We start from the raw sequence: 13,078 nt of genomic DNA, 5'->3' as shown, positions 1-13,078 counted from the left end.
GACGAAAGAAACCTTTAGCATGATCTATTCCAACGTAAAATATTTTAAATTTTTTTTTTTTTTAAAACAAACCACCCTTTTTGAAGACATGGGGGCCTGACAGCCATAGAAACCTCTCCCGCAGGGAAGAATTCTAATGAAAAGCATGACTGTGTTGGTTTGTTTAGCGGAACTGTTTGAATAAGAGTGAATCGAATTGTGTTATACCATCATCAGAAGACCAGCCAAAGCTGGGCAAAGGCAAACTAATCATGTTTTCCACTTTCCTACTTGGAGTCTAGGGGGACCTCAAATAGTACATCTGCTTCTGTACCACTGCAGCTAACAGAGAACAAGATGGCTTCCGAAAAAACAGTCACATCTTATTGAGAGTCAATCTTTCACGGGTTTTTCCATATCTTTATAGCCTCCGGGCGACTTAAAAGATCACGTTTCCTAAGGAGATATCTTTCGGGAACAAAGTGTAGAAGTATAGGTGAGGGGAATACTTCACCGGGGAGGGAGAGGCCCAGCAGCTTCACCTAGACATTAAGAAACAGGAAGGAAAGAGAGAGGAGGGAGGAGAGGAGGGAGGGGAGGGAGGAAAGAGAGAGCGGGGGGAGGAGTAGAGAGGGAGAGGGGGAGGGAGGGAAGGGAGGGAAAGAGGAGGAAAGGGCAGGAGGGAAAGAAAGAGGGGAGAGGGGGAGAGTGGGAGGGAGAGAGGAGGGAGAGAGAAGGAGGTTGGGAGAGGGAGAGAGGGGGAGAGAGGGAGAAAGAGAAAGCGGGGAGGGAGAGAGAGGGAGGGAAGGAGGCGAGAAGGGGGAGGGAGAGAAAGTGGGAAAGGAAAGAGAGCAGGAGGGAGAAGGAGATAGAGGGAGGGAGGGGGAGAAAGAGGGAGAAGTGTAGGGAGGGAGGGAGAGGGAGGGAAAGAGAGGGGGGAGAGAGGGGAGGGAAGGTGAAATTGGGGGAGGGAAGGAAAGAGGGAGGGAAAGAGAGCAGGAGGGAAAGAGAGCAGGAGATAGAGGGAGAGGGGGAGAAAGAGGGAGAAGTATAGGGAGGGAGGGAGGAAGGGAGAGAGGGAGGGAGGGAGGAAGGAGGAAAGTGGGGGAGGGAGGGAAAGAGAGAGAGAGAGAGGGAAGGAGAGAGACAGAGAAACTTTACCCCCAGGAGCAAAGAAACAGGTCAGCCTCTCTTTCCCTATTGCCAACCAGACTCACTCAGGATGGGCCGGACCTATAGTAACCCTTGGCCTCTGAAATTCTAACTCTTGTAGGTGTCCCAAAATAAAACAATTATCTATGATATCAAATGTCACCAAGGAAGTTTAAAAAGGACCAGAAGGAAGACATTCACTACGTCCGAATCTTTCGGCACAGATCATCCAACCAGAGCAATATATGAGGTCTGTGGTCTTTGCCTAGAAGAGCTCAATAGATCAGTCACTGGCCATTTAAGTCAGCAGCCCTTTAAGAAGTCAATGGCCATTCCTCATCAGTCAGTTAGAACTGAAGAAGCTTCTTGGGTAAGAAGTGAAATGTCTTCAAAGTAATTAAAACAACAACCAAGTTGCCTTTTGGAAAAAAAACAGGGGTCTCCAACCTTGGCAACTTTACGACTAGTGGACTTCAACTCCCAGAATTCCTCAGCCAGCATGCTCTGGCTGAGGAATTCTGGGAGTTGAAGTCCACCAGTCGTAAAGTTGCCAAGGTTGGAGACCCTGCTCTAAACCATTTGTGATCCATTTCATACATGCTTCTTTTCCTCCGCTCACTGTCCTGCCAAGCTTGGAATTGACAATTTGCTCGTTTCTGCCAGGCCTACTTGCAACCTCTTGGAATCTGCCATACCTACTTGGATCTCAGGCACCTTTCCGTGGGGCTCTGAAGGATCAGGTGATAGAATGGGTGTACAGATGAGGCTCTGGGGATCAGAGGAAGGGCCAGAGGTGGAGATAGGACCCAGGTGTGTGGATGGAATGGACGTGAGAGTGAGGAATATGGATTCTGAAAAGAAACATTTTCTCTTGTCTTCATTTCTCTGCCTTGAGACAAAGACTTAAACTGCTTTTATTCCTCGCTGCATGGGTAGGGGGGGAGAGGAGAGGAGGGGGTGGTGGTGCCTTAAAGCAAAGAATTAAAACTGATTTTATTCTTCTCTGCAAAAGTACAGAGTAGCAGCGGCTGCACAGTCGTAGCTAGCAACTTCAGAAAACCACTGGCCAGGATATTAGACACAAGAATTGCTCGCTTATAAGAAGAAGAAGAAAACCCCAAACCACATAGCTGGCACATGGAACTACAACACTTTGCAAGATACCCGTGACCTGAGGTGAATAACAGGTGATGCGACTTTTAGCTATTTAGCATAGCAAGCGTAAAGGTTTTAGAGGGCTGTAATCCAGATATCCAATCAATAGTACCTGTTATGCATGCACTATTAGGGGAAGGGCAAAGGGGTATATGACTTTGACTATAAGAATTGCTGTAAGATTGTAATCAGGGCCTTGGTAGCTTTCAAAACCAGGGCCCTTATATCTTGGTACCAAAATAATAAAGTATAATTTTGTATCACACCTTGTGTTTGGTGACTCATCGGCTTCGACACCAAATTAAGCCCAGTTTGGGGGACAACGGCTTCAATTTTTCTGCTGTCTGCCCCCCTTCCTTCTAGCCTCCACCAATCCTTGCTCATCCCAAGAGACGCCGATTAATTTCAAAAAGACAACCATGATAATAAACAGCTCCGAATATATAATCAGCATATATTTTCTTTACATGCAAGAATTACAGGAAAGTTACCGTAAAAGAAAAGCCAGTTCACTCTTCTTGCATGGCTTGCTTTAATTTACCATCAGACTGTAATTCACCAACAGATTTTACGTTCATTGAGCAAGAGAGGATAAACCTCAACGGTTAAAACTCTTAATGGGTGTTTAACTAAACATTTGACTAACTCTTGTTAATCCATGCTGACTTGTGTGTTGCTGCTTAACAGATGAACATCAGAAATGTGCTGTTCTCACTCTTTTCAAGAACGCCAGACGCTAGGCTAATGAATCACCAGCGCACGATGAGCTAGCCTCTGCTCACATACCATGTCTGTGACAATGTCTTCCCTTAAAAGATTTGAGGAGGGAAAAGATGCAGCATTTGCTTTTCAACTTAGTTAAAATGATTCTGAAAAGGTAAGCAAAGGAGGAAGAGTTGATAATACTACGGAAGGTAGGATAATTATATTTGTGTGTTTCCCCCCGAAAATGAGACCCAACTGGAAAATAAGACCTAGCATTTTTCAGGATGCTCGTAATATCAGCCCTACCCCAAAAACAAGCCCCAAATTCAGATGCTTGTCAACTGGCTTGTACTTATGATGTGCAGTGTCCCATAATCACCTTTTGGGAACATTCTGACAAGCCAAATCAATGGGGAAGCAGGATTCACTTAACAACCGTGTTACAAACTTAACAACTGCAAAGAGTCACCTGCCAGCTGTGGCAGGGAAGGGCATAAAATGGGGCAAAACTTACTTAACGACTGTCTTGCTTAGCAATGGAAATTTTGAGCTCAGCTGTGGTTTAAGTCGAGGATCACCCATAATCAGTGATTCGTGAAATGGTACCTACCAAAATTAATCTAAGCTCTCAATCAATAAATGGGGGTTGTGAAACCCACCGGAGGAAAATACATTCCAGGCAACAAAATAGGAGGACGTGCAACAAAAAGGAGAATGGAAAATACAGCCTGAATAATGGATTACTTTTTTATTTTTCCTCTTTTTGACCATAGGACAAAAGCTGATTCCGTCCAAAGGTGCTTAAAATAAACAGAGCAGTTTCTGGAGGACCTTCGCTCATTGTTAGTCTTTCCAAAAAAAGGAATTTAAAAAACAAAAACAAAAGGAGCTTAGAAACATATACCAAATTTCATCCCAATATACTGTAGTTCCGCTCATCTGCATAATGTTTATTTATTTTTTTCCCCTTTAAAACAGGTACGATATTGAAACATCTGGTCATTTTCTGTTCATTCCCAATATGAAAAGCACCTAACAAAATGTTAACAGAGAATCCAGTCGTCTGTTCAATTATTCCATCTATAAATTCTCATGTCTGGGGGATTATTTGTAACCTTCAATGGGACAAAATGCTGCATTGCTGGGCAATCATTTCAGAACCAATGAACCTCAAATTGGCCAATTTACAAGTTCCATCCAAAATCCAGGTGCTCTGACTCCCAGAGGATTGAAATGTGGCAAAGCAGTGGCTGCTTTCAGTGCTTATACACCACTGTGGTCATGTGATCATCATGTCCAATGCTCCCTGCCAGTTTCCTACAAGGAAATTCCATGGGGAAGCCTTCAGGAAGTCGAAGGTCACTCTCACTGTTTTTTTGCCTGCCTGTGGTCATTCCGTTTCTCTGCTTAAGTAAGGAAATATTTCTGAAACAATGACCCAAGAGGTCACAGGTTGTCTAGTTAAACAATAAGAGCAGAATACACGGCTAGAATATAGCAATGGCACTTAAGAGTTATATACCACTTTACAGTGCTTTACAGCCATCTCTAAGAGGTTTACAGAGTCAGCCTATTGTCCTCCAACAATCTGGGTCCTCATTGTACCAGCTTCAGAAAGATGGAAGGCTGAGTCAACCTTGAGCCGATCAGGATCGAACTCCGGGCAGTTGGCAGAATTAGCCTGCAACACTGATTCTAACCATTGAGCCAGCATGGCTCTCTATAGAAGGATTATGATATTAGTTCCATTAATCCAATGTTTTTATAATCAGTAAGATTTTTTTAATTGCTCTGGATTAGTGCTATTAATTTTTGGTTTTTCCCCCCTTAGCAATCTTCTTATACTATTACTTGGATGATATTCTTAGCTCTCTACATTTTCCAGTTTTATTTCAAAATAAAATACAATATGACACATAAAGAGAGGAATAGTGCTCTCTAATTCCACCTCAACAAGGTTTTCAACAATCCAAATATAACCCATCAGTCTTGCATTTCGTAAGTGATGTAAAGTTGCCTTTGAAATCAAAATAATGTAAGCTGGTCATGACTAATTTTTTCAGTGGAACAATCCACTTTGTATTGTTGCTTTTGCAACTGTAGTCACAACGAAGCGTAGACTGCAAAAAGCAAAAAAGCTTTTTGCAAAAGGCTTGCAAAAATTCTTTTCTTTCAATGTGTTTTTAATTAATGCTGTTTAAAAGTAATGAGTACATCCGAAAAGTATTTGGAATAAAAGCTGCAAGAAGAAAAGTAAATGAGAACCCATTAAAAAAAAGCTCCATTGAGAAAATAGACATCCAACTCACACATAAAGTTTTACGTTCATCTTCATTATGAAAGACATTTGCTCATTATTTTGTGTTCAATTAATCATGCATGCCTTCTGAATATACATAACTTACCACTTCATGAATGGATTGATTGAAGCCATCATCTTCAGTAAGGATTAACAAAATTATCAGTGCCATATAAACGTGATGTGAATTCCTTTCTTCAACATGATAAAGAATCTCAAGAATTGGCAAAACCTCAAAAAGGAAAAAAAAATAGAGATAAGTGCAAATTCATATGAGGATGATTGAGACAAAAAAAAAATCCAGGTTTTAATATTCTCCTGATTTTACCTAAAAACTTTGCCAGCTTGGTCTAGTGGTTAACACACCAGGATAGAAACCAGGTGACTGGGAATTCTAGTCCCGCCTTAGGCACAAAAACCAGCTGGGTGCCTTTGGGCCAGTCCCTTTCTCTCAACTTAACCCACTTCACAGGGTTGTTGTTGTGGGGCAAACAGAAGGAGGAAGGGGAACTATGTATGTTTCAATTGTTTATAAAAATAATAAAGGCAGGATATACAAAATAAATAAAAACACCCACCCAATGTACTTAACAATTGAGTTGCCAGTTCCAATTGTAAGTGCTAAACAAAGACTACCTGTAATGAACTTAACGTCTGCAATTTTTTGAAAAAAGTAAGTCAGAAAAAGCCAACCTGGCAAAATATAAAGTATGATTCAGAAGCCAAGTAATAACCCAACATTTTGTCAAGGATGCTTCATAACAAGAGGGATTGTTTTTTTTAAAGGTGGGCGGGGATGAATTTGAATCATTTTTCTGTTTAAAGTCATTTAAGCAAATAAAGATAGTCCTTGACTTATGACTGGTTGGTTAGCGACCGTTCAAAATTATGGTGGATCCTGAAAATGGGACTTACAACCCAATTTCGAAGTTCCGACATCTGCCTCCTCCCACGGTCACATGGCCGTATTCTGGGTGTTTTGAAACCAGCCCGCATTTATGGCTCTTTGCAGCATCCAACAGTCACGTGACCACAATTTATGCGGGCTTTTTTCTGGAAACCGGTTTCTGGTTTCTTGCAAAAAAACATTAAGCCTGGCATTTGCTTGATGACTGCAAAAAAGATCATAAATCGGTCACAGGAATATGGGGAACTGCTTCATGATCTCTATGACTTATGAGTGTAATTCCAGGCTCAATTACGGTTGTAAGTCAAGGACTAAATGAACCAGGCTTGGGTGAACAGCAATACCTTATAGCAATAGCACTTAGACGTATATACCACTTCACAGTGCTTTACAGCCCTCTCTACGCGGTTTAGAGAGTCAGCCTGTTGCTGTTCTGACCAAGGCTTATTGAGACACTAATAAACACACATTCCAAAACCCTTTTTTCTTTATTTCAACAGCTGTGAATTATAGTCATTCACAGCCCGTAATGAGTCTCAAACAGTTTGTAATGGTCCCATGGAAGTCTGCCAAAGTACTTCAGGATAAGTCTGATAAGCACCCACCTTTATCTTCCTTGAAATGCTGCCAACGACTAAATTTCCAATTAGTTATACAAGGCCAAACAGAGCACAAATTCAACACCGAGCTTCAGGTTTCAAACCGACCAGTACGAACAAAGTTGCTTCCGGCAAAGGTTCGTGTCCCTTTGCTCCTCCTTTATGTTTTATGGGAGGGCCAATCACCTCCAAGCCTTACTCCCGAGTTGCCCCTTTTGTCTTAACTGTTCTTGTCTTCTGGCAGCTCTGTGCATGCGCGTACTGGGAACAGGCTCCCCTTGTTCCTCTGCCTCGCTGCTGTCAGATTCTGGAGGCTCTGGAGTCGGCATATAACTCTCAGATGGCCCTGGCCCCATCTCTGTATTGGATGCAGGACCCTCATCTGAGTCCTCTCCAGACTCCAGGACTGGTCCATGTTCCTCCCCACTGTCCGACTCTGCTGCCATCTCCGCAGGATGCCAGTGGACCACAACAACTGCCTCCAACAATCTGGGTCCTCATTTTACCCCCCTCAGAAGGATGGAAGGCTGAGTCAACCTTGAACCGGCCAGAATCAATGCTGGTTACAGGTATAGAAAGAGTTATCTGCTAGATACATATTCCCTACTTCTTTCAAGAGCTCAAGGTGGCTTACACTGCAATCTCCATTCATGAAACCATATAATCTAATCCTAATCTGTGAAATGGGTGGCCTAAAGACACCAAATGAGATTTGATGGCTGAGAAGGGACCAGAGTCTTGATTCCCCCTAGTCATAACCCAACTCCTTACCCAGCATTCTCTAAAATCCCCACCTACCCTAAAATCCATCAGCTGCCGCTGTTAGAATACCTACAATTACTTCATTCACACGTTTAGAGAAGCAGCTTCTCTCTAGTGTCTAGTTCTCTCAGCAATTCAGAAACCACCATTTCACAAGGGAGACTTCCATCCTGTTACATTTTTGTTTTGGATTAGTTACGCACAGAACAAAATACTTACCAGGTTTTCCATATCTGTCCGGGACAACATATATGTTCGAACATTGCTGTTCTGGTGCAAAAGGGTATACAAGAGGAGCGTGGCATGGTCAGAATTCTGCTGCTCACATAATGTGGTGTACAAACTATTAAAATTGATCTGGAAAGCATGAGGAGTTGGTGAAGACAAAGCTGTGCTATCTGGAAGGAAAACAAACAACATCAAATACAACATGCAATCTGTTTGACTGATTTTTTTTTGACTTTTCTTCCCATCTGGTCCCAACTGAACAAAGTTAACCTTCATGATGTGACTCAGTAGCCTTCAAACTGCAACGCAAAAGGCTTCGGCCTTGCGCTTTCCAGAGGCTCTGTCCATCATCGTAGGGTTTAGGGAGTTATTTCTTATTTATTGGCTCTGCATTCATAGGAGGGACTGATATGATTACAAATCACCTTACGTCAACAGATGGAAGAGTGATTTAAAATGCAGAATCTAATCTGTTTTCATTGAACTATCCTATAATCTTCTAAATGGCCAAGAACTGTGAATCTCCCAGTGAAGTTTTACAAGAAGCATGACTGCCAAGTTTCGGTTAGGTCTGATTAAAGGCTATCAAGGAATAGAACTGATAGTGCTGATTAGCTGGAACAGCTGATCCAACTGGAGAAGGCAGCTTGTAATAGAAAGGCCAATGGAACTGATTCAGGCCAGGAGGGAACATGTGTTATCTCTCTGCAAGGATATATTCTCAACTCCCTTAGATGCGAAACGAAAATACGCACACAGATAGAGAGAGCACTGATAGGAGAAATAAATTTGGTGGGAGAAAGAGTTCCTGCAACGAATGAGTCTCCTCTGAAAACTGGCCCCCTGCTCAACCATTTCCTACCAGGCAGAGCTAAATTCCTATCTTGATATCCAGATAGAGAGAGAGAAAAAAAATTAAAAGGGGAAAGGAATTTATGGGGAAAATGAACATAGGAAGACGTCTTTTCCAAACCACCAACTCTTCCTAAACATATGTTCACTCGTCATTTATCTTACTAGCAAGGTTTAAGTTTGAACACCGTGAAACTTAAAATGGACCTTTGGCCATTGGCCCAAGGTAAGTCATGTTCACATACGTCAGTGAGAGTTGCTCTAAAACTGTTGTGGTTAGCTGGCAGCAGGTGTGGACGGCTGAGGAGAGCGAGGACTCAGATGAGGGGCCAGGACCATTAGGGAGTGGACGGCTGCTTTCGGAGATTGTGGGGGCTGGTAGCAGCGATGTGGAGGTTCCCGAGGAGCCTGTGCCAAGTGCAGGCAAGAGCAGCTGCAGCAGCACAGGTGACTCGGGAATAAGGCTGCAAGGTAATGGCCCCTCCTTCAAGAAGATAAAAGCCAGCTGTGAAGCGAATGTTCTTTGCAGGAAGCAAAGACATTTTGAAACTCAAGCCTCACGGACACTGCAGTATTTTAGTTGGTATTTGAAGACTCTTGTGTTGTGAAATATTTCTAGGTAACCTTATCTGTTATTCTTGGCAGCCTCGCATAGTTTTGGCGAGGCTCGTGCTTATCAAAGTTAATTAGTTTGCAGCAGCCTTTTAACCTGGGATTCGTAAGAATCATTAAAAGGTTTCTGTTCCCTTTGGTTCGTGTTTATTGGACAAGGGTTTTGGTGAGAACAAAAACAAGGGTGTCAAGCTCAAGGACCAGGGGCTGGATCCAGCCCGTAGGGTGGTTAGATCTGGCCTGCGGGGCTGCCATGGAAACAGCGAAGGACCGGCCCACTTTCTGCTTTTCGTCTGAAGACATTTGTAGAAGCTGAAGAAGCTTCTTGGATGAGAAGCGAAACATCTTCAAAGAAAAAAACAAGAACGTCCAGTTGTCCCTTGCAAAAGCACCTTTGGGACAACCATGGCCTGGACAACGGAGAAACTTCATAGACATCAGTGGTAGACTACCACCAGACTAACTGATGATGTTACTTGCTTTGAGTTTCAATGAAACATCTGCAAGAAAACAACCAAGCTCAGACAGCACCAAGGACCCCTCAAATTTACATCTATTAGAACCGTCATACAAAACCATGGCAACAATAAATAGGGCTAGAATTGATGCTAAGGGACTTTGTGCAAAAGTGACTGGACAGTGACATCTGCATTGAAAACTTCCTCTGGGGTTGACACATAGTGAATAACTTGCAGATGTGATATTTTTAGACTGTATCCCCTTCTTCTTAACTGCTGTCTATCAGATGCTTAGGGGAAAAACCACACTAGGTAGTGGTGTCAATTACAAGCATCTTGGATTTTCCTTCATTACGTATAAGCAGGAAACCCAGTTCCTTCGAATCATAATCATATTTTAATGACCCCATAATTCCTTGCGGGGTGGTGACTGAATGGAGCTGAGTGTTGACTGGCCGGATGCCCTTCCTGTTGCAGATGCAGAGTTTTGTTCAGCTGATACATTCTCTTTGTGCCCAGAGAGAGAGAAATATCTGCCTCTACCTAGGATCGAACTCACAGCCTCCTGATTGTGAGGCGAGAGCCCTACCTCCAGGCCACCGCACCACTCAAACACAGTTCCTTTGAATGAATGCTGCGAATTATTGGTGTGCTACCTTGTCCTGTAATAGCCACAGCATTCTTTGATAACGGCAGCTCCCGCATCAGAGATAGCTCTGCACATGGTAGTATAGCCCAATTCCAGGTCACCAATGTATGAATCGCTGTGTCCAGACTATAGAAATACTCATAGCTGCCAAGTGAAACTCATAGCTATGGAGGCAACTAGAGCCTCCGTTGATGGTGATTCAGATCTTGCCCAGATATAAGAGGCAGTGCAACTCATCCAGAGCGGACAGATCACATTTTTTTTACATACAACCAACCAAAAAGTGCAGCTCAGTGGAGGAGTCAGAACAGACCTCTTACTTATGAGATGCTTTCGTTTAACCCAGGGGTGTCAAACACAATTTCACTGAGGGCCGTGTCAGGGTTGTGTCTGACCTCGGCGGGGTGGGTGTGGCCAACTCGATGTCACTCGCGCGAGGGCACCTTTGGTGGCCCGAGTGCTCTGCCAGCAAAAAGGGGCTCCCAAGCTCCGTTTTCAGCTGCGATGGCCTCCTGCAGCGAAAACAGAGGTTGGGAGGGGGGGGCATGCAGCCTTCCCGAGCTCCATTTTCATTGGCAGAGGCATGGCAGATTGGTCCTTTGCTGTTTTCAGGCCAGCCCCGTGGACCAGATCTAAGCAACCCCACTGGCCGCGTCTGGCCACCAAGCCTCAGGTTTGACACCCCTGCTTTAACCCAGCTGTTGTTTAGCTCAAATAGATGAAAATCAAGAGACAGGTGTTATTTCCCAGAAAATTTTCACAGGAAGTTGGCACTTTCAAAACAGATACATACCTTGTGTGTTCTTGAAGGACACAACAGATTGTTTATAAGGGTTGGGTGTATCTGCAGCATCGGTCAGATTTACTAAGACGAGCAGCAACAACAGACTTTGATTAGCAAGAGGTGATGACTCTTCCTGCTGAGAAGCTCTCTTGCTTCCTACTCCTCCTAGCGTAAAGACCGTCCACAGGCCAGCTAAATGAAGAGAGAGAGAAAAATATCTGTCTTACAACTCCTCAAATCAATTTAGTTTAATACTTGAATGACATTTAAGCTTGAATGTAATTTGTAAAAATTAAGAACTGGTAAAAAAAACTTCCTGGAAGAAGCCAATAGCAGACTTTTTCGGTATTATTGCCAACATTACATGGGTGAATCCAAGTAGTCATCAGGAATGAAGCTAAACTCAAAGAAAACCTGTTCTATACAAGTTCAGACCAAATATATCACCTCCCTGATATGGATTACTGATCAGTAATAACCAAGAGCCAGTATGAAATTCACTTGAACGTTAGGCGCATATGAACATCTTCTCTCTATATAAAAGCGAAATACCACTCACGCATCATCACAAAATCTCCACAACCATAAAGCCTACAAACTTGAAATTTGGCTTCTAGGTGCTCGCTAAGAAAGGATTTTTCGAAATAACTATCAGAGCATTAATATTTTGTATATTATTATTATTATTATTAACACGCTCTGATGCTAAGGAGTTCTACTCCCTCTCCCCACCTGAAAAGAAATCTCTTCCAAATGCAAAACACAAGCAGAGGAGAGGAGTTTCAGTTTCAGTTTCATAGCAGCAACCAGCTTTACTTCAGAACAGTTGAGCTTAGCCACATGCAGGCTCCTTGCTGTCTCTTCTTGCTCACACAGCAAATACTATTTCAGTTTCCAAAAAGCCCTCAACTCTCTCACACACTGACAGGACGCTAGCCAGATGAATATTGATGGATGCTGGTAGGCAGAGGCAGAATTCCCCCCCCCCTTATTTTTCTCCCCAAAAACTAAGCCCGATCACATAGTTTCGTAGTGAAGCATGGGTATCGGGCTAGTGTTAAATAAGTAATTAAGTAGGCATGCAACCTACATCCACAACCAAGTCATTATATTATGTGAGAATACCATGTCTGTAACTTTTAAGCTTTTATTTGGGGGAGGGGGCTCAGTTCCAAAGCTGACCAAACAGAAGACACTACGCCCCAAATTAAATGCTGAATATTGCTTCAATACATGGCATTACGAGACTCCTCATTCCATAGCACAGTTATAAGCTCATCGCTGCCTCCTTAAATTAAGACCCTCAATTCCAAACTGCAAGTTTGGAAATGAAGAAAGTGGTCTATCATTTATAAGGCCAGAGATGAACATAAGACAACTCTCTGGATGATGCCATGATTAGAGTGAAGAGAAGAGAAGAGAAGAGAAGAGAAGAGAAGAGAAGAGAAGAGAAGAGAAGAGAAGAGAAGAGAAGAGAAGAGAAATTATAGAATGGAATGGAACGGAAGAATGGAATGGAATGGAATGGAATGGAATGGAATGGAATAGAATAGAATAGAATAGAATAGAATAGAATAGAATAGAATAGAAATTATGGAATAGAATAGAATAGAATAGAATAGAATAGAATAGAATAGAATAGAATAGAATAGAATAGAATAGAATAGAATAGAATAGAATAGAATAGAATAGAATAGAAAATATGGAATGGAATGGAATGGAATAGAATGGAATAGAATAGAATAGAATAGAATAGAATAGAATAGAATAGAATGGAATAGAATAGAATAGAATAGAATAGAATAGAATAGAATTCATATCCTATCAGAAGCCAAGGCACACTGCTGTTCCACAAGGTTTTTTAATAACTTCATGGTATATTAAATATATTGGTCAGCCTATCGATTACATGTTTTTTTTCCTTATGTGCAGAAAAG

General features: G+C 42.5%; 1 protein-coding gene across 11 annotated transcripts in view; it reads right to left on the bottom strand.

Annotated features, from left to right (window-relative positions):
• DYM (dymeclin) overlaps positions 1-13,078 on the bottom strand; it is a 250,890-nt gene that overhangs the window by 129,730 nt on the left and 108,082 nt on the right. For all 11 annotated transcript variants that reach the window (XM_087958660.1, XM_087958661.1, XM_087958655.1 and 8 more), the window contains exons 10-12: positions 11,151-11,333; positions 7,778-7,956; positions 5,397-5,522 (exon numbers count right to left, since the gene is read on the bottom strand). In XM_087958660.1, the coding sequence (XP_087814786.1) occupies positions 5,397-5,522; positions 7,778-7,956; positions 11,151-11,333 (488 nt within the window). The remainder of the gene's footprint in view (positions 1-5,396; positions 5,523-7,777; positions 7,957-11,150; positions 11,334-13,078) is intronic.

Source organism: Notechis scutatus, chromosome 2, assembly GCF_049901735.1.
Source record: "Notechis scutatus isolate UNSWTSFEM ecotype Mainland chromosome 2, rNotScu1.2, whole genome shotgun sequence".
Taxonomy (NCBI): domain Eukaryota; kingdom Metazoa; phylum Chordata; class Lepidosauria; order Squamata; family Elapidae; genus Notechis; species Notechis scutatus.
Note: the sequence above shows the minus strand (reverse complement) of the source record. Positions and strands in the feature narration are given on the sequence as shown.